This window comes from Entelurus aequoreus, linkage group LG06 (genome assembly GCF_033978785.1).
Source record: "Entelurus aequoreus isolate RoL-2023_Sb linkage group LG06, RoL_Eaeq_v1.1, whole genome shotgun sequence".
Classification (NCBI taxonomy): domain Eukaryota; kingdom Metazoa; phylum Chordata; class Actinopteri; order Syngnathiformes; family Syngnathidae; genus Entelurus; species Entelurus aequoreus.
In genome coordinates, this window is record NC_084736.1 from 45890559 (window position 1) to 45912100 (window position 21542).

Genomic DNA, 21542 nt, shown 5'->3' on the forward strand with positions numbered 1-21542 from the left:
AATTATATGTGAATCCTTTCTGCATCAATGACATGTCCCAGATATGACACGCTGTTGAAAGAAAGCACATTTATCTTAGCTCTTGAATTAGGGCTTTTTAGTCTTTTCAACACTTTGTGTAGATTTTTCATGTGCATTCCATTATCTTGTCTCGTGACCAGTAGGTCGTCCAAATAACCATTACGTACATACATATATATTCTGCAGTGCATAAATTCTTCAAATACTAACCCCCAAACCGGTCTTCCCTCATTACATGCACAAATTATAAAAATTTCTAGGCAGTCACTCCTGTCCGAGTGATTTTAATTCTATAACTGTCAGGGTGTGTTGGTGACGAACCCCAAGATGCAGAGAAGGCGGCAGGCATTGTGCGAGAAAACATGATTTAATGTCCAAAATATAAAAAATAAAGAAAAGACACAAACCAGGAACTAGGAATGGACAAACTGGAAACAGTGAACAGGGATCCAGCAAACAGGGACTAGGAACAAAAAGACAGTAAGCTACAAACAGCTACAAAATATAGCTTACCGCATACAGCTACACTGATATCGACACGACGGGTCGGAACGACAATAATCCAGCACTGACTGGAGGGGAAGGCAGGTTTAAATAGCAGCTGGCTGATTGACACCAGGTATGGCCAGGTGCCAATCGGCCACAGCTGAGGGGACAGCACTCAGAGAGACAAACAGGAAACTGAACCAAAATAAGAGTGCTGACAGGAAATAAAACAAACACAGAGGAAAAACTAAAACTTAACCAAACTGTCAGGGACAAGCCTGACAGTAGCCCCCCTTCCCATAACGGATACCAGACGTTTTAGACAACCCCCCCCCCCCCAAAAAAAAATAAAACAGTCCAAAGTCACGGGAGGGTGGAGGGAGGACAAGGAGGTGGGCCACCAGGCCAAGTGTCCCCGCAACCAGCGGAGAAGAGTTAGGTGGCGACGGTGAGTTGAACGCCGCCGCAATTGGCGAAGCGGCTCGTCCGCCGGCGTGGGAGGACCCACCGGAGACGATGGTGGCGCCCTCTGCTGGCCCACCGGAGACGATGGTGGTGCCGTAGGTTGTAGACCCACCGGAGTGCATGGTGGCGTCTGCCGGCCCACCGGAGTGCATGGTGGCGTCTGCTGGCTCACCTGAGTGCTTGGTGGCGTCTGCCGGCCCACCAGAGTGCTTGGTGGCGTCTGCCGGCCCACCGGAGTGCTTGGTGGTGTCTGCCGGCCCACCGGAGAGCTTGGTGGCGTCTGCCGGCCCACCGGAGTGCATGGTGGCGTCTGCCGGCCCACCGGAGTGGATGGTGGCGTCTGCCGGCCCACCGGAGTGCATGGTGGCGTCTGGCGGCCCACCGGAGTGCTTGGTGGTGTCTGCCGGCCCACCGGAGTGCTTGGTGGCGTCTGCCGGCCCACCGGAGTGCTTGGTGGCGTCTGCCGGCCCACCGGAGATGATGGCGCCGTAGGTTGCAGACCCACCGGAAATTATGCCGCCGTAGGTTGCAGACCCACCGAAGATGATGGTGGCGTCTGCCGGCCCACCGGAGATAATGGTGGCATCTGTTGCAGACCCACTTGAGATGATGGCGCCGTCTGTTGCAGACCCACTTGAGATGATGGCGCCGTCTGTTGCAGACCCACTGGGGCGAGAAGTAGCTGTGCCTCCCCAGCTGCACAGCCACCCATAGCCCCCCCCCCCCCCCCCCCCCCACCCCCCTCAAGGGACGGATCACAGACGTCCCCAGACAGGCCCACAGACAAAAACATCATGAAGGCATTGGGCGGTTTCTTCATGTGGTCCTCTTTTTCATGCCTCTTCCTCCTTCTGCAGCAAGATGGTCTAAGCCATGGGTGTCAAACTGGCCAAAATTTGCCCGCCGTGTAATTTCACTTGGCCCTTGAGGCGATATCAAATTAACACTAGAGCTGGCACGCCGATTATATACAGCGGCGGTGCCACGGTAACACCGCATTCACCGCTAATTCTCATACTTGCCAATCCTCATACTTGCCAATCCTCCCGGGAGACTCCCAAATTTCAGTGCCCCTCCCGAAAATCGTCACGTCTGCTTTTTATCCAGTCCAATGAGTACTGGCCCAGTCACATAATATGTGCGGCTTCTGCACGCACACACAAGTGAATGCAATGTATACTTGATCAACAGCGATACAGGTTACACTGAGGGTGACCGTATAAACAACTTTAACACTGTTAGAAATATACGCCACACTGTGAACCCACACCAAACAAGAATGACAAACACATTTCGGGAGAACATCCGCACCGTAACACAACAGAACAAATACCCAGAACACTTTGCAGCACTAACTCTTCCGGGACGCTACAAGGTGTGTGGGGGGGGTTTGTGGTAGCGGGGGGCTGTATTTTGTAGCGTCCCGGAAGATTTAGTGCTGCAAAGGGTTCTGGGTATTTGTTCTGTTGTGTTTATGTTGTGTTACGGTGCGAATGTTCTCCCGAAATGTGTTGTCATTCTTGTTTGGTGTGGATTCACAGTGTGGCGTATATTTCTAACAGTGTTAAAGTTGTTTATACGGCCACCCTCAGTGTAACCTGTATCGCTGTTGATCAAGTATGCGTTGCAGTCACGTGTGTGTGCGTACAGAAGCCGCACATATCTTGTGACTGGGCCGGCACGTTGTTAGAATGGATGAAAAGCGGACATGACGACAACTCGTAGAGGACGTTAAAGGCAGTGCCTTTAAGGCACGTCCCCAAGACTGTGGTCCGGGTGGACTACGAGATATAATGACTGATGAACACCTTTGTTCGATAATGAAGGTTGCCTCAGCTCAAAGCCTGAGCCCCGACATTAATGAACTAGCATCTAAGAAAAGATGCCAGGTATCTGGCTTGGGCACATCAGATTAGATCAGTGTGTTGCAAACTGAGCAGTTTAAAGTCCTGAATGGTTGGTTTATTCATTGTTATTTTATTTTCAAATTTATTAGCCTGTGGAAAAAGTTAATGTTGATATTTACCTCAGAAAGCTGCAAATAGAAAAGAGGCATTCAATTTGTATTTAAATTGTATTTGATATGCCATTGATATTTTTAAATTATTATTATTATTATTTGAAACTCGATTTTGCTTGTCACTATAAAGTTATATAAGCCTTGCTTGTTCAATATTCAATGCAAAACTTGTTTGGGTCCCTATTAAAAGGTTAATTTGTTCAACCTTGGCCCGTGGCTTTGTTCAGTTTTAAATTTTGGCCCACTCTGTATTTGAGGTTGACACCCCTGGTCTAAGCGCACACATTCCACTTCTTTGTCTATAAAGACACTGCCGTTAAACATGAAAGAAAAAGCCCAAACTTACTTTGCCTTGGAGGGTTTTGGTGCAGGTGCAGTGACTTGAGGGCCTGGCAAGATCTCATAGACCACCTTTCTGTTTCGACATGGACACGTGTTATCACAAAGGTGCAAACAGGGCGTGTGTGTTTTAATGGATGCCTATTTGTGTGTTTCTTACATCGTTCTGATGGGATGGAGATTTTCTAACAACAGGTTGATGCCTGGGTGCAGCGTATTGGCGGCTGTGGTGGACATCTAAAGGCACAAACACAAACACACACAAGTGGTAAAATGGATTTGAGGGAGTCGGGTTGTGGGCATTCTGATGTGTCTTGTCCAGTGGAGGCTGTGTCGCGCCATCTTTGCCTCGATGCTCGGGCGGTTGCCTCGGACAAATTTATTGGTGACGAGGTCTTGCCATTTGATATTTAGGATCACACAAAGTTTTTGCTGTTGGAATTGCTCCAGCTTTCACATCCCGTCAATACAGAAGCCACACTTCAGAGCCATAAAGAAGGGCAGAAAGAATGACGGCTCAGAACACAATGATTTTGGTGTGGAAACTAAGGTTATGGTTTAGACTAGGGACTTCCAGCTGACCAAGCTTGTCCCGTCATCTAGAATGCCATCACCACAGGACTTTTTTGGTGGGGTACAGAAGTTGAAGCACTTTGTTCTGCCACAGATAGCCTTCGTGTGAGTTTTTTTTTAGGGTAGCTCACAAGTTGCGAACCTGAGACCCACGCACTTTGGTCACCTGCCTTATCCAACTGCAACATTGGGAGGGGAGACGTGTTGGTTTTGGTTAGGGTGCTTGCAGCGAGCTGCTGGTTGACTCAATTACAGTGGAGGCATGCATTTACATTGCGTCAGCCCAACTGGCGCTGTTCTCAATCCCAGTTGTAAGACAACTTGGACTTGAAGGTTCCAAAACCCTAGAAGCCTAAGGGCCTGCTCGGTTTTGTGGCGCCGATCACACTCAACAGTCACAGATTTGTTGGCAACTGTCACCTGTGCACTTTTTATGGGTGCCCCTGATCCCTTACACGTAATCCCTACTCCACCTGGATCCAGTTAAGTGTCATACCCAGGACATATATACATATCGATAAGGCACTGCAATATGAACAAAATATGATACTGTAAGTACTGTAGTTCCCCTAGTGGTTGTGGCCCTAAACGACCGCATAGTGTTTTGTATTGTGAGCTGGAACAGTTGACACTTGCTGCTCCTCCTGTGACAGCAAAGGTCCCCCTCGGGCATATTATAATATTTGTTCCGCTCATCCATGGTCATTGATCTCCACTGTAGACACAAAAATATGACAATTAGTAAAGTTATTCCCCACCTTTTTGAGCCTACTGAGCAGGGGCCTCATGTATTACACACAACAACCTGGTGTACTCGCTTTTTCACGGCAAAGTTGACATTTAGCAAGAGGGAACTTTACTGAATGTGGAAATGTGCAGTGCCTCACACCAACTTCATGGCTGGTGTACGCACATTTCTACAGGCCGTGGATACTTTGGCTTGGATTAATACGCTTGCACACTTTAGTACATCCGAATTGTGTGTATGATGTTTTCTGGATTTGACCATACACTATTTTTTGTCAGAAATCCACGAAACTCTTAATACATGAGGCCCCTGCATGGTCATTTCTGTCAAACCTCTGATAAAGTCCCAACATCTAACCTAAATGGTTTTTGGGGCGTCGATTCAACATGGCCAAAGTGTGTACATTTTGTTGTGGTACACCACAGACTATATGTTATCATGTATTGAAATGAAACTGTTTTGGAACGATGTGTCTTCATGCTTGGTTAAAACCTGTTTTTACTTGACTTACAATTAATTTCTGTTTGAATTCTGTTTAATTTTTGATATGCCTTTTCCAAACACGAAAATAAGGAATCTCATAACTGTATTTTCGAGCCAAATTCTATGTCCATAAAACTAAATATCTAAAGATATAATTGCTTTTAAAAATAACTTTAAATTGTATTTTAAATCCTTTAAAATGATAAAGACCAAAAATGCATAAATTTCTGGTTGATTCCATCTATACACATCAGTGTGTTTGATTAATTAAGTATAATGACATGTTTATGTGTAAATAAAGTTATATTTGAAAAAAATGCTTGAAATTGATGTGCCTTGTGACACATTAAAATAACTAAGTGGTTTTTTTTTAGTTAGATATTCGATTTCAATTAGTAGGGTGGGCAAGAGAAAACTGGTATTTATTTTTATTGGAATAAAACATTACTTTTAACCAATATTTTATTCTGATTGGTTTATACTTGGTCTTCTGACAAGTACAATTGTTTACTCAACACCTGCATGCTGTTTTAGCATTATATGACAATGCACACATCTTAATGTTTAATTATGACAAGGACCGTACTACCAAGGCCTTCATTCTCCAGCTTTGGCCTAGAGTAATCATGATGGCCTCAGTCCGGAGATCGATGGTTAGAATCCCCGTTGTATTTGGACACCAGTGGAGTTTGCATCCTCGCCTGTTACTTTTTTTTTTTTTTTTGCCGGGGGGAGGGGGATTGGACGTTACAGTTATTGTTCATTTGTCAGTTGTGTCCCGTGATTGGCTGGCAACCAGTCTCAGTTTGGGCATCTTGCCCAAAGCCGGCTCGGATTGGCTACCACTGACCCAATGAGAACGAGCGATATAGAAAGTTGGAGGATCGTACATATTCCCGACCAATCAATGCAGACGATGGTACGTTCGTGACGTAGGCAGTACTTTTGTGGAGATTTAAATTTGAAGAAAAATTATAACGTGCTCTTCATCGAACGTTAAGGTAGCATATTCTAGCTGATCCACCTGAGCATCAGAACAATCACACTTTGGAAGATTAGGTAGGTAACTGTTTTTAAACATGTTATTGCAACACACATCTATCAAATCAACTTTTTAAACGTTTTTGATTTCCAACGGTAATAGATAACAATTTACTGACCTTCTCAGTGGTTGCCACAACTCAACATATCTCAAACTCAATGCTATAAAATATATGCTTGAAATATATATTTGGGTTTGAAAGTATAAGCATGCAATTACTCCTGCATAAGACATGTAACGGTCGTCGTCGTTGTTCAGCATAGTTGTATAACGATCTACTCCAACTCAAACTGTATAAGTTCACGTTGGTGTTTGAAAGATAAGCAAGTGAAAATGTTGTTCTAAATAATAAAGACTTTTAAAGGTGCTTTTTTCAACTTCCTCACAGAAACATTTTTCATAGCAAAACACAACAGAACACCACCGGCTAGCTTATTTTACCATTGGTGATTTAACAGCACATTTATTTGACAATTGTCTCTATGTCATATGACTACAAAGTGGAACAGGGGTTAGTGCATGTGCCTCGAAATACGAAGGTTCTGGGTTCGATCCCCGGGCTCGGGGGCTCCAAAGACATACACCTGGGGATAGGTTGATTGGCAACAATAAATTGGCAAATGAGGTGACGACTTGTCTAGTGTGTACCCCGCCTCCCGCCCGAATGCAACTGGGATAGGCTCCAGCACCCCCCGCGACCCCAAAAGGGACAAAGGGTAGAAATGGATGGATGGATTGATGGATGTTTTACCAGCCCGAATAAAATGATTGGTGGGGAGCGTCTGCACACATACAAAAGCAGTCCAAGACAAACAATTTGCAGTCATGTTGTTATGATAGAATATGCATTCAATGACAGCTAACGCTAGCAATCCAAACTGCTATTATTAGCCAACAACACCTAAAGCTAATGCGCGTGCACGTGTTAGGTAATTATGTGCAAATGTACGAGAAGCCTTAAGAGCAGGGGTCTCAAACTCAATTTACCTGGGGGCCACTGGATGCAGAAACTGGGTGAGGCTTGGCCGCAAGAAAAGATTTCTTAAAAAAATCTAACATGCACTTTATAATGAATTCACCTTCTTTGAATGGCTATCTCGCCCTAGCAACATACTTGCCAACCCTCCCGATTTTTCCGGGAGACTCCCAAATTTCAGTGCCCCTCCTAACAATCTGGGGCAATCATTCTTCCGAATTTGTCATACTTGCCAACCTTGAGACCTCCAAATTTGGAAGATTGGGGGGGGGGGGGGGGGGGGGGGGGGGGGGGTTGAGGTGGGCGGGGCCGGGGGGCGGGGTTAAGGGGGGAGGAGTATATTTATAGCTAGAATTCACTTAAATTTAAGTATTTCTTATTTATATATATATATATATATATATATATATATATATATATATATATATATATGTATATATATATTTATATATTTACTGTATATATATATATATATATATATATATATATATATATATATATATATATATATATACAGTAAATATATAAATATATATATATATATAAATAAATAAATACTTGACTTTCAGTGAATTCTAGCTATATATATATACACACATATATATATATATATATGTGTGTATTTTATATATACATATATATATATATATATATGTATATATATATATATATATATATATATATATATATATATATATATATATATATATATATATATATATATATATATATATGTATATATACATATATAAATAAAATAAATACTTGAATTTCAGTGTTCATTTATTTACACATATACAGGTATACACATAACACTCCTCTCTACTCATTGTTGTATTTGAAAGTGCTATGCTTTGCAGCCAGTAGCACAGCCTTTGAAGGAGCATAGGTATGGGCAGTGTAATATTCTGGGTTGGAGTCAATAACCAGGCGAGGTGACAAAGTTACGTCTCTTTACTTCATACTTCAGAACCGACTCCCACACTTGCCGTCAGGGTGCGCAATACAACGTATACCGTTGGCCAACCAAAAAGTAACCACAGAACCAAGCAGACATGATGACAGGCTGTCCTCACTCAGGTCCGTACGGACCTGGAGGGGGTGTGCCTTAAGTCCGGCTGGAAATCAGGAGAAATTCGGGAGAATGGTTGTCCAGGGAGATTTTCGGGAGAGGCACTGAAATTCGGGAGTTTCCCCGAGAATTTGGGAGGGTTGGCAAGTAAGGAATTTGTCCCGATTTTCACCCGGACAACAATATTAATGTCGTGCCGTGATGGCACTCTCTTTAACGTCCTCTACAACCTGTCGTCGCGTCCGCTTTTTCACCATATAAACAGCGTGCCAGCCCAGTCACATGTTGTATGAGGCTTCTGCAGACACACGTAAGTGACTGCAAGACATACTTGGTCAACAGCCATACAGGTCACACTGAGGGTGACCGTATAAACAACTTTAACACTGTTACAAATATGCGCCACACTGTGAACCCACACCAAACAAGAATGACAAACACATTTCGGGAGAACATCCGCACCGTAACACAACATAAACGCAACAGAACAAATACCCAGAACACCTTGCAGCCCTAACTCTTCCGGGCTACAGTATACACTCCCGCTACCACCAAACTCCGCCCCCCCCGACCCCGCCCACCTCAACCGACGCGGAGGGGCGGGGGTCACCCTCAGTGTGACCTGTGTGGCTGTTGATCAAGTATGTCTTGCAGTCACTTACGTGTGTGTACAGAAGCCAAATACAACATGTGACTGGGCTGGCACGCTGTTTGTACAGGTTGTAGAGGGTGCTAAAGGCAGTGCCATCACGGCACGCCCTTAATATTGTTGTTTGGGTGAAAACCGGCAGACATTCGAGAGAATGGTTGACCTGAAATTCAGGAGTCTCCCGGAAAAATTGGGAGGGTTGGCAAGTATGACGCTGTCAAGCGGCATTCATATAAAACTTGCGGGCCGCACTAACATAAAATTTTCATATTAAGGTGCGGGCCGCAAAATAACGTCTCGCGGGCCGCAATTGGCCCGCCGGCCGCGTGTCTGAGACCCCTGCTTAAGAGGGAGTGATATACTGTGTAAAATACATTGGAAAGTTAGCGGCCTCTATAGGCATCTGTGTAAATTTTGCAAACAGCCCCTGTAATAAATCAGAGTATTATATGATAGGAGTCAGAGTGTTGTGGGTGTTAATGCCAATAGAGGGCGCCTTGACACCAAAGTATAATGTAGTGTGTGTTGTTTATCCTGACCAAAATGTCTCATAATCTTCTTTGTGTCTTTTGTGTGTAACAGAGACCTTCAAGAATGGAGCAGCTTCTGCACACTTTCCAGGGTGCCATCGAGGGGATGACATGGGAGCAGATCAGCAGCACCCTTATGGAGGTTATTGCAGACTGCTCGCCTCCTCCTACTCCTCCTTGCCCCCTGGAACCTGCTCAACTGGACTCATACAACCTAGTGAGTAGATCACACATAAAAATGCTTTTACTGACACATCAACTACTACTACTACTATGGCCGTTCCTGTCGCATGCGATGAACTGCTTCCTGTGTTAAGCGTCTCTCTTCCAAGAATAACTTGTATGCCTCTTGAGAGACTCTGCAGCCTTTGTTAATTGCTGCACGCCAGTTGGATCTTTCACTTGCAAGAGCCTTCTTGTTGTCAATGTTGATGGAGAAATATTTCAGGTCTCTCTTGATTACATCTTTAAAACTTAGGCGGGGACGTCCTTGTTTGCGCGGAGAATTGGCTAGTTTGCCATACAATAAGAGTTTGGGTACGCAAGCGTCATCCATGGCTTTGGCTAAGAATTGTGTACAGGTCACAGGAGCCCGTTTTCTGTAGTATGAGTGAGTTGGTTACATGGTCCTTCCAACAAATGCCCAGTATGGAACGAAGGCAGCGGAAATTAAATGCATTGAGGCGATGTTCGTTCCTGCGGTATGTTGTCCATGACTCAGATACGTATAGTAAGGTACTAAGTACACATGTGTGGTATACACGTACTTTCAGGAGCAAGGAAAGGTTCTTGTTGTGCCAGCCACGCTTTCTCAATTTGCTAAAAATTGACGATGGCCTTCCAATGCGCATGTCAAGTTTTGCATCAAGGTTGTTGGTGCTGAAGACTGTGGATCCCAGGTAGGTGAACTTGTCCTCCACAGATAGAGGTGTGTTGGAGATGGAGATAGCAGGGTTAAGGGTTGCAGGTTGGTCAAGGACAACTGTCTTTTTTAAGATAATTAAGTCAAGTCTTTGCAGAACAAAGAAGAGTCCAGATCGGCTGATGAAGTCGAAGGCCTTAGTCAAGTCCACAAACACCAGAAACAGAGGTTGTTGTTGCACTTTTCCTGTAATTGTCGAACACAGAACACCATGTCTACTGTGGAGTGACTGGTTCGAAACCCACATTAGCTTTCAGGGAGGATACCGTTTGCAAGGACTTGTAGTCGTGGGAGAACAGTTCAAGCAAATATTTTTCCGACAACACTGAGCAGAGAAATTCCTATGTACTAGTTACAGTCTGCACGGTCGCCTTTGTTTTTCTAGATGGTGAAGATGTTAGCGTCTCCTAAGACATCTGGGAGATATCCATTGTTCCAGCAAGACACAAACAGTTGGTGTAAAACAGACATGATTGCATCCCCACCTGCCTTAAAAACCTCAGAAGGGAGGCCGTCAGCTCCGGGAGACTTGTTGTTTTTAAGGGCGTTTATGGCAGATTTGACATCCTCAATGGTGATCTCAGCATCCAGGTCAGTCAGAGGGGGGAGCTCAGAGACCGCAGCAAGTATTGCCACTGTGTTTGCTGTGACAGACTGGCCGTAGAGAATGCTAAAATGATCTGCCCAAAGTGTCAAATGAGATTACAGATCAGTTGGGATTTACTAGCTCGAGAACGGAGGGGCGAGGACTTTTTGGTGACTGGGCCTAAAGCTTCTTTCAGGCCTACGAAGAAGCCTCTGATGTTGCCACTGGATGCACATGACTCGATACGGTCAAATAGTGTGTTCCAGTATTCTTGCATGGCAATACGAGTGGCCTTTTGGACATTGTGACATGCCTGCCTCCATGCTGCCTTATTTGAGCGAGTGTTATGCTGCAAGCAAGACAGTCTGGCTGAGCATTTTGAGGCAATTGCTGGTAGTAGCAGACTGGCATGAGCCTTGAACCAGTCTGACTGTGACCTGGATAGCGTTCCAAAGGTGGAGAATGCAGTTTTCGTGGTGATAAGAGTGGAAGTGCTGCTAGGCAGAGGAGATGTCCGTAGATTAAATGGATGGGTCAGTGTTATCTGCATGCAGTGATGAGTTGGCATAGCTAGACACAAGTACTTCTTGGAATGCACGGTGCAGTGCAGGAGCATTGGTAGCAGAAACATCCAGGTGAGGAGTGGGCTCGGGCCTGCCGTGATGAAGCTTTATTGGGGTCAACCTTAGTTTGCAGCATACAAGGGCGTGATCAGTGTCACAGTCTGCTGAATGGAGTGATCGGCAGTCTGTTACATCTTTTAAGTGCTCACGCTTCACCAGCACATGGTCAAGTTGGTGCCAGCATTTAGAATGAGGGTGACACCAGGTGACTTTAGAGGAGTTTGAGCCCTGAAAGAAGGAATGGGGGACACAGAGTTGGTGTGTGCTGCAGAGTTCCGGCAGACGTTGTTCATTGTCATTCATGTTGCCATGACCATGGTCTCCCAGGATGTCGGGTCATGCTCTGGAGTTCATACCCACTCAGGCATTGAAGTCCCCAAGGTTGAAGGGGACATTTGAATAATGGAGCTCAGTTGATTGTGGAAAGTTTCATTTGACTACAGGTCAGAAGTCTGTGTAGGAGCATAAGTGGCTATGATTGTGAGTGGGCCACAGTTTTTGTGAAGGCGCAGTGAGGAGAGGCGTGGGGATATAGGCACAGGTTTTTCCACTTAGGGCAAGAGATTGTTTTGAATTGCAAAGCCAGTGCCATGCATTGGTCTGTCGCCATCTGGGAAACCATTCCAGAATAAGGTGTAGTTTTTTTCCTGGACAGAGCCAACGCCGGTCAGCCAGGTTTCACTAAGGGCAGCGATGGAGATGTTGAGGCAAAGTAGTTCTGCATCAATGAGGGCTGATTTGCGAGGTGAGGCACAGTCCATCTCAGATCCAATGCCAAGTACGGCAGTACACACACTTATGTGTGTGAGAGTTAGTATAGTTTGTGAGTTGCCCCGCAGCGACCAACTATCTAGGTCTATTGCCCCGTGACCATTGGCAATGTGCTCCTCTGCTTACCGGGCGGCTGAGACGGGCCGTTTCAGGTACTGTGACAGCACACACGCCCTGAACTCAGCCTACCAGCCCCTGCTGCCAGGCTAGCTAAGTGGACTGGGTTTTGTCTGGTCTCTCGCCTTTGACCTGTCTGGCTTGCTTAGAGCTACCAGGGGTACAAGTCCCCTGTCAGCATAGCTCTCAAATTATAATGTAGTGTGTGTTGTTTATACTGACCAAAATGTCTCATAATCTTCTTTGTGTCTTTTGTGTGTAACAGAGACCTTTAACAATGGAGCAGCTTGTGAACACATTCCAGGGTGCCATCGAGGGGATGACATGGGAGGAGATCAGCTGCACCCTTATGGAGGTTATTGCAGACTGCTCACCTCCTCCTACTCCTACTCCTCCTTGCGCCCTGGAACCTGCTCAACTGGACTCGTACAACCAAGTGAGTAGATCACAAATAAAAATGCTTTTACTGACACATCAATTTGCCACAGCACCTAGTGTGTGTGTGACAATCATTGGTACTTTAACTTTAACAAGCGTGTCTCATTAGAGGAAAAACAATACATATTTAACAAACTATAACTTGTCTCTCTTCCTTTCCTCCTGATAATCTTCATCAACAACTGATCTTGAAGAAATTAAGGGTGAAGTTTAATGCACTGCTTGACTGCAACCAGCAGGGGCGCTGTTGAATCTTAGCAAGCAGTCTAAAGAACATTGTTACATGTGCTATGCTATATGGTACAATACATTTAATGCAAAATGACCATTAAACCGAAACTTCTGTAACCACACGCACGCACGCACGCACGCACGCACACACACACACACACACACACACACACACACACACACACACACACGCACACACGCACACACACACACACACACACACACACGTATTCCTTTCCTCCATTGCCAATCAAGGACATTCAGCAAAATGTCTGTCAAAATAGATACACCATTATGTTTTAAGTGAAACCTGTGCAGTAGACACATGACATCATTACACTCAATTTTACCACTTGTGTGTGTGTTTTTGTGTCTCCAGATGTCCACCACAGCCGCCAATACGCTGCACTCAGGCATCAACCTGTCGTTAAAAAATCTCTATCCCATCAGGACGATGTAAGAAACGCACACAAATAGGCATCCATTAAAACACATAAGCCCTGTTTGCACCTTTGTAATAACACGTGTCCATGTCGGAACAGAATGGTGGTCTATGAGATCTTGCCAGCCCCTCGAGTCACTGCACCTGCACCAAAACCCTCCAAGGCAAAGTAAGTTAGGGCTTTTTCGCCTTTCATGTTTAACGGCAGTGTCTTTATAGACATAGATGTGGAACGTGCGCTTAGACCATCTTTCTGCAGAAGGAGGAAGAGGCATGAAAAAGAGGACCACATTAAGAAACCGCCCAATGCCTTCATGATGTTCTTGAAAGAGAACAGGCAAAGCGTGGCGGCGGGCATGAACGTCAAAAGGAGCACCGAAGTCAACACCATCCTAGGCCAGATAGTAAGTCACAGCTTTCGACCATGTAAGGAAATAGTGTGGATGGATGACAGCAATCACTGAAAATAGGCTTTAGTCGCAAAAATGTGGAGGATCACTTTACTAATTATCATGTTTGTTGTGTCCACAGTGGAGATCAATGACAATGGATGAACAGAATAAATATTATATAATGGCAGATGAGGAGCTACGTCGCAGGAGGAGCAGTAGCAGCACTTAGACGGCATGAAATATTGGCTTGCCAAGATTAATCGGGCCGTGGCTATGATTTGCCGGAAGTGACTGCAAAACATGTCATACATGACTGCCACCCCCCATCATCATCACCCACCCTACCCGGCCACCAATAAAGGTCCGACAGGATGCTCACCAACAACAATAGCAACAACAGCAATAGTTAACAGTTTCAGCTCATAATTAAAAACACCGTTGTTTAAGGCCACAACCACTAGTGGAGCTTCTTGGTAGAGTTATACATAATGTACAGGTTTGTATTTTGTTCATATTCTGGTGTCTTTTTTATGTATAAATGTATATAGTTTTGAGAGTGTGTTGAGGGAAGAGAGAGTTTGGCAGTTAGTATTTGAAAAACGTGTGCACCGCATATAAATATATAATCATATTGTATTTATTCCTTTTTATGCTTATACTGTATATACATATTATATTATATTTTGTACTTTTTGTGGTAATGTATGACTTTATGACTTAGTATTTTAATTAAAAAATATTTGTCTTTGTGAACAAACTATAGATGTGTGAATTTATGTTTGGGGGGTTGAAGGTGCACATCATGCAACACAAGTTTGCAGGGTGAGCTGGTGCATGGTGACTGTTGGGCCCTCAAATGCTAGTAGTGGAGATGCAGCACGTGGAAGGGTCTACAGGGTCACGGCCCTCCCAGAGAGGTGCACATTGTCAGCCAAGTCTCTTGGTAAATGTTTTTGGTGTTTAAATGGTTGTTGAAAATTATTCAATGTATATTTAAGTCCAAATTAAAGTCCATTAGGATAAAATAAGTTAACGTTAAAGCTCCGTCTAACAATTAAATTTCAGAGCTGATACATTGCATTACGTACTCTTTAAAAGGGAAGTGCTGTTGGCATATAACTCTGCATTGATATCTCTGTTCTGATTGGCTTATGAACCTGATTCAGCAAAAAAAACAGCTGTTGATACCTAGACATTAGTTACTAAACTAGTTACTAAACTAATGTACTCGGTGTGATTCACAGTGTGAGCAACTCTCTCTAAATATAAATCAAAGTGACATTAAATCTCTGATAAATTAATAAAATAAAATCAAGACAAATGACATTTTTGCCTTCATTTCAGTTAACTTGCCAAAAAGTGCTACTTGACATATTTTGACAGTGACATTCCCACAGTATGTGTGCAACATTTGTTCTGGGAGTACATAAAGTCCATTTAGTCAAATAGCAATGGAATTAATATTTATGAAGATTCTCTAACCTGCAGAGAGGAGGATGCAAGGTTGGTTTTTGTGCATGTGACGCCATCAGATTTGTCCATGACAACAACGTTTTGAAGCTCTCTGATGCTCTGTTTGTCACTTTCTTCCTTCTTCTTCCGTCCAGACATAACACCGTGTGCGACTGTGGAGAGCTGTAAGGGGAAACTGTGACTATGAAATGTTAAACATTTAGGAAAGTTTAAAATCAGCTCTCTATACCATTAATTTTAAATGGACAAACTTACTCAACTAATAAAGAAAATTATAATACATTTGGGTTATTTTGGTATTTTGCGCAACAGTATTGCGTGAAGTAGAGTGAAATATTCATTCATGGCTAATAAAGTTGTAAACATTTGAACAATAAAAGGTACATACCTATGCTGTAGTCCTCTAGCCAGTTCATGAATAAAGCACAAACTCAAAATATTTCTGTTGGCTGGGAAAGAAAAGGCAAAAATATCAAAACATTAATTATAAACGAGTCACAATTGAACAAGAAATATCTAAAGAAATCGTCTTTTTTTATCAAAATGTATGTAGTTAAAAAATATCAGTTAATGGGCTTAACTTTTCCTCAAATGTATTAGCAAACATATCCATAATATAAACAATGATTTAAAAAACAACAACAACATTGTTCAAATCCAATTTGATTGAATAACTTAATTTTGCAGTCTCTCACTATATATTGCTTATTGTTTTGTCTTCCATCCCTCCATCCATCCATTTTCTACCGCTTATTCCCTTCGGGGTCGCTGGAGCCTATTACAGCTACAATCGGGTAGAAGGCGGGGTACACCCTGGACAAGTCGCCATCTCATCGCAGGGACAACACAGATAGACATACAACATTCACACTCACATTCACACACTAGGGCCAATTTAGTGTTGCCAATCAACCTATCCCCAGGTGCATGTTTTTGGAGGTGGGAGGAAGCCGGAGTACCCGGAGGGAACCCACGCAGTCACGGGGAGAACATGCAAACTCTACACAGAAAGATCCCGAGCGCACGATCGAACCCAGGACCTTCGTATTGTGAGGCAGACACAATAACCCCTCTTCCACCGTGCTGTTTTGCCTTGTTCTTCTATTATGCGGTGAGTGTTAACTCTGTATTACGTTTCCCCATTGTACTGTCTGATTTATTGTTAATTGTAATGTCTATTATCTATGTATTTGACATCCGATTAGGTCAATTAGTAATGTAGACTTCGGGTAAAAGAAAACTGGCATTATTCCATACATTTATTTACATTAAAAAATACTTTGAATCAGTATATTGTCCAAGTTTGTTTATATTTGGTTGAAGTACTTACTTACTAAATATCTGCGTACTTTTATTTTTACAGCAGTATATGCCAATGTACGCATATATTGAATCTGACAAGGGCCGCACACTGCATGGCCGTGCGTCCTGTGATTGGCTGGCAACTCGTCCTAGTTTATCCCGCCTCTTGCCCAAAGCCAGCTTGCATTGGCTTTCGCTGACCCAATGAGAACGAACGAAATAGAAAATGGGCAGATCCTATGTGATTTCGACTAATCAGTGCAGACGCCGGGACGTTCATGACGTCATGTTTCTATGGGGATTTAAACTTTAAGAAAATGATTCTGATGTAAATCAAACGCGAGGGAATAATCTTATGTGGTGGATTGATTTTATTGTAAAAAAATTGTTTTAAAAGTGTTAAAATACTTAATTTGCAAAAAGAGAAAATAGGCGACATTTTAATATATGAAATAAAAAGTTTCTAGCACCGCTCTACCCACCACGCCATGCCACCCCCATGGCTCAGTACCATTCACAATTAGCAATTGATGAGAGTTGCATTCAATTTGTAAAATTATTATATTTAAAAATATGTCAACTGTATTACAATTGTCCAAAACATACCTGTAACTATTATTCAGGCATATGTGCTAGAACGATAGCTCATAGATGAGTTATGTCTACAAGACTGTAGTGGGAGCTGTTGGCTGCTTTGCGTCGTTCTGAATGAAGCTGCCATCATTGCAACTTCGTGTCCGGCCTTCGTCATTCAAATCTCCCCTTCCCTAGGTATGTTGACTTGTTGCTTCTAGTGTTGCTCCCGGTGTATGTGTTTAGAACATGTTAGGCGCATTTTGGGCACATTTCAAGCGAAGTTAAGTGCGAGGTCGAGTGCTAAGTAGCAGTATGCTAATAAACTGCTGTGCTCGTGGCCGCCAGTGGGATGGCGGCGGTGGAGATTCAAATAGCACACGTGTATGTTTCTTTGGGGTTGAAGTATATTTATATTTACTTGTATATATTCTACTATATGATGCGAGAAGATTACATGTTAACAATGTATCTGAGGTTTGCAGTTCTTCTAAAAGTGTGTGAATCCTGATGACACTGAAATTGTGTGGATAAATGGAATCTATTTTATTTGACTGTTATTGTAAATTGACATGCGCCATTAAAGTTTACTATTGTTGCTTGCATAATGTAAATGCAGGGACTTTGTTTGTAAAAAGAATATAAATTAATTCTGGATCAAGCTGCCATCATTGCAACATTGTGATACATTATGATATATTACATTATATTATATATAATATACTGTATTATATTATCCATCCATCTATCCATTTTCTACCGCTTGTCTTATATATCAGTATATACCATATATTGTATATATAATATGTAAATATTACATATATGTTATATTTTATATTGCTACTACAGTACATTTTTAGTCTACTTTATACCTGCATTATCCTTTCCATCCTTTGTAACTGAGCTACTGTGTGGAACAATTTCCCTTGTGGATCATTAAAGTTTGTCTAAGTGTCCGGCCATCTTCATTCAAATGTCCACTTTCCTAGGGCTATAACACTTGCTGATCCACCTGAGCGTCAGAAGAATCATATTTTGGAAGATAAGGTAGGTAACCGTTTGTTAAATGTTTTAAAAACATTAATCAAATCAACTTTTAAAATGTTTTTTCCCCTACGACAATACTAGATAACGATCTACCTACCTTCTCGTGTTGCTACAACTAAACATAATTCAACTAAATGCAATAAGTATCTGGTTGAAAATTTCATTTACGTTTGAAAATAGGCATACTAAGTATTCCTGCTAAAAAGGTGTTTATAACGGTCGTTGTTCAGCATGTTTGTATAACGTCTGCTCCAACTCAAACTGTATGTTGGTGTTTGAAAAGCAGGTGAAAATGTTTTGTCATAAATAGTGCCGTAATTATTATTATTATTTGAAACGGAATCAAGAGTGTTGTGTTTAACATGTTAATGTTAATAGAGGGCACTTTGAGACCAAAAAACGATGAACACATGTTACACAACTTTGATAAAACAATACAGAATTTGGCAATAAAGCTGGAGTTTTTCTAAAGTAACATTTTTTATCAAAGAGGAAACCCTCGGAAACCGAGGCAACAAAACTGCGTCGGAAAAGTGAGGGCTCACACAAAAAAATCTAGGAGTTGAAAAGATTAAAAAGCCATAATTTAAGAGTTAAAAGTAATGTGCATTTTTTCAATATTTGGGACATGTCATTGATGCAGGAGGGATTCTCTCATTCTACAGAGAAAGATCGCTAACAGCAGTTTCTACGGATTTAGAAGCTTGAGGGCCATATAAATCTGACACCTGTTGCATTAATTGAGCAGTATAGTGTGGTGTGTGTTTATCCTGATCAAACGTCTCATGTCTTATTTGTGTATTATAACAGAGACCTTCAAGAATGGAGCAGCTCATGCACACATTCCAGGGTGCCATCGAGAGGATGACATGGGAGGAGATCAGCAGCACCCTTATGAAGGTTCTTGCAGACTGCTCGTCTCCTCCTTGTCCCCTGGAACTTGCTCAGAAGGACTTGTACAACCTAGTGAGTAGATCACAAATAGAAAATGATTTCAGTGACACATCAACTTGTGAGTCTCATTCAAAAAGAAAAATATGTATATATATATTTATGTAACAAACTATACCCCTCCTCTCTTCTTTTCCCCCTGATAACTGAATTGATGTTGAAGCAATTAAGACATTGTTAAATGCACCGCTTGGCTGCAACCAGCAGGGGCACTGTTGAATTAATCATATATTTAGACAAAATAATGTCTAAATATAGTTCTAAACACACTCCAGCTCATAAACTTACAATAAAACATGCTTTTATTTTGCCAAAGTATAATTTTGCAGCCGTATTCGACACATTCTGCTGCGACATTCACACAGCGTTGCGTGACCAGCACTCGACGGTGCAATGTAAAAAAAAAAAAAAAACAGAACGACCAAAGACATTACTAAAATTGTTATCCGCATTTTGCCAAAATCTTTAATGGCTTTGGCTCAACAATCACGAAAAAATTAATGTCTTTTCCACATATTTCTGCAGAATAACTCATATGGTGGAACTAGCAAGCAGTAGAGAATATGGAGTGATTTTTGGTCCAAAACATCCATCCATCCATGCATTTGTTTACCGCTTGTCTCATTATTGGTGTATTTCATGCCACTTTATGTTGTATATTTTTCTATGAGATTTCCAGTTCATTTTATCATCCATCATTACAGCCAAAATGTGGTTTCTTTAACTCTTTCAATGACTACTCCATCTATTTAGATTTGTGTTTGACTTTTTCTTCTGCTGTTACCGAATTACATTATTTTAGTTTTACTAAAATTCAAAGAGTCTGATTATGTCAAACCATCTCTTTCATATATTAATTTATTGTGTTTTTATTTGTATTAGTTTCTGTGTACTCTCTCCTGAACAAAACGCAGATGCATTAAAAGATTACAGTTGGTACAAAATGCGGCTGCTAGACTTTTGACAAGAACAAGAAAGTTTGATCATATTACGCCTATACTGGCTCACCTGCACTGGCTTCCTGTGCACTTAAGATGTGACTTTAAGGTTTTACTACTTATGTATAAAATACTACACGGTCTAGCTCCATCCTATCTTGCCGATTGTATTGTACCATATGTGCCGGCAAGAAATCTGCGTTCAAAGAACTCCGACTTATTAGTGATTCCCAGAGCCCAAAAAAAGTCTGCGGGCTATAGAGCGTTTTCTATTCGGGCTCCAGTACTATGGAATGCCCTCCCGGTAACAGTTAGAGATGCTACCTGAGTAGAAGCAATTAAGTCCCACCTAAAAACTCATTTGTATACTCTAGCCTTTAAATAGCCCCCCTTTTTTTGGACCAGTTGATCTGCCGTTTCTTTTCTTTTCTGCTCTGCTCCCCCCTCTCCCTTGTGGAGGGGGAGTTACACAGGTCCGGTGGCCATGGATGAAGTGCTGGCTGTCCAGAGTCGGGACTCGGGGTGGACCGCTCGCCTGTGTGTCTGTTGGGAACATCTCTGCGCTGCTGACCCGTCTCCGCTCGGGATGGTTTCCTGCTGGCCCCACTATGAACTGGACTCTCACTATTATGTTGGATCTACTATGGACTGGAATCTCACAATATTATGTCAGACCCACTCGACATCCATTGCATTCGGTCTCCCCTAGAGGGGTGGGGGGGGGGTTACCCACATATGCAGTCCTCTCCAAGGTTTCTCATAGTCATTCACATCGACGTCCCATTGGGTTGAGTTTTTCCTTGCCCTTATGTGGGCTCTGTACCGAGGATGTCGTTGTGGCTTGTGCAGCCCTTTGAGACACTTGTGATTTAGGGCTATATAAATAAACATTGATTGATTGAGTTGTTGTGTCGGGTGTTTACCTCGCAATAGACGAGGTAAACGATGGCTCTCCAGTGACGGCGAAATTAAACCTAAACTTCTGTAAACACACACACTCATATCCCCCATAGCCAATCAATGACATTTAGCAAAATGTTTGTCAAAAATAGATACACAAATGTGTTTAAGTAAAGAAGATTATGCAATAGAGAAGTCAGTTAATGACATTTTAAATCTCTCACCCTTCCCCTTTTGTGATCTTCGGATCATAACTGTGTGCACCTTCTGCCCATCTACCAGACTCTTATAAAAATGGAGAAGGTGCAAACCAGGGAGGTGAAAGTATGGTCAGAAGAATCTGTGCTCTCCCTGCAGGAATGTTTTGACTACACTGACTGGGATGTGTTCTAGCAATTCTCTACTTGAGTTGGATGAACTCACTGATGTCAG

The 21542-nt window shown here is 42.6% G+C and overlaps 2 protein-coding genes across 12 annotated transcripts in view; one reads left to right on the plus strand and one right to left on the minus strand.

Moving 5' to 3' along the window:
* Positions 1-21542, minus strand: part of LOC133652263 (uncharacterized) — a 43859-nt gene that overhangs the window by 15708 nt on the left and 6609 nt on the right. For 4 of the 9 annotated variants that reach the window (XR_009826555.1, XM_062050817.1, XM_062050819.1 and 1 more), the window contains exons 3-7: positions 19136-19284; positions 15788-15848; positions 15409-15580; positions 3492-3568; positions 3339-3403 (exon numbers count right to left, since the gene is read on the minus strand). Coding sequence is in view for 8 of the 9 variants with exons in the window: in XM_062050817.1 (XP_061906801.1) it covers positions 3339-3403; positions 3492-3568; positions 15409-15580; positions 15788-15848; positions 19136-19178 (418 nt within the window). In the remaining variant the exon portion in view is untranslated. Of the gene's footprint in view, positions 1-3338; positions 3408-3491; positions 3569-15408; positions 15581-15787; positions 15849-17307; positions 17590-19135; positions 19285-21542 lie in introns of those variants that run through there. The other 5 variants (XM_062050821.1, XM_062050823.1, XM_062050824.1 and 2 more) reach the window with 5 other exon arrangements.
* Positions 5777-14617, plus strand: LOC133652262 (protein pop-1-like). Of its 3 annotated transcripts, none has more exons than XM_062050815.1 (7): positions 5777-6198; positions 9457-9621; positions 12689-12859; positions 13472-13548; positions 13635-13703; positions 13779-13938; positions 14066-14617. In XM_062050815.1, exons 2-7 carry the CDS (start codon positions 9469-9471, stop codon positions 14153-14155), a joined length of 720 nt encoding a protein of 239 aa, XP_061906799.1. In that variant the 5' UTR covers positions 5777-6198; positions 9457-9468; the 3' UTR covers positions 14156-14617. The 3 variants fall into 3 exon arrangements, with proteins under 3 accessions (XP_061906799.1, XP_061906798.1, XP_061906800.1); XM_062050814.1 differs by having other exon boundaries at positions 5777-6194; XM_062050816.1 differs by having other exon boundaries at positions 5777-6194; positions 13794-13938.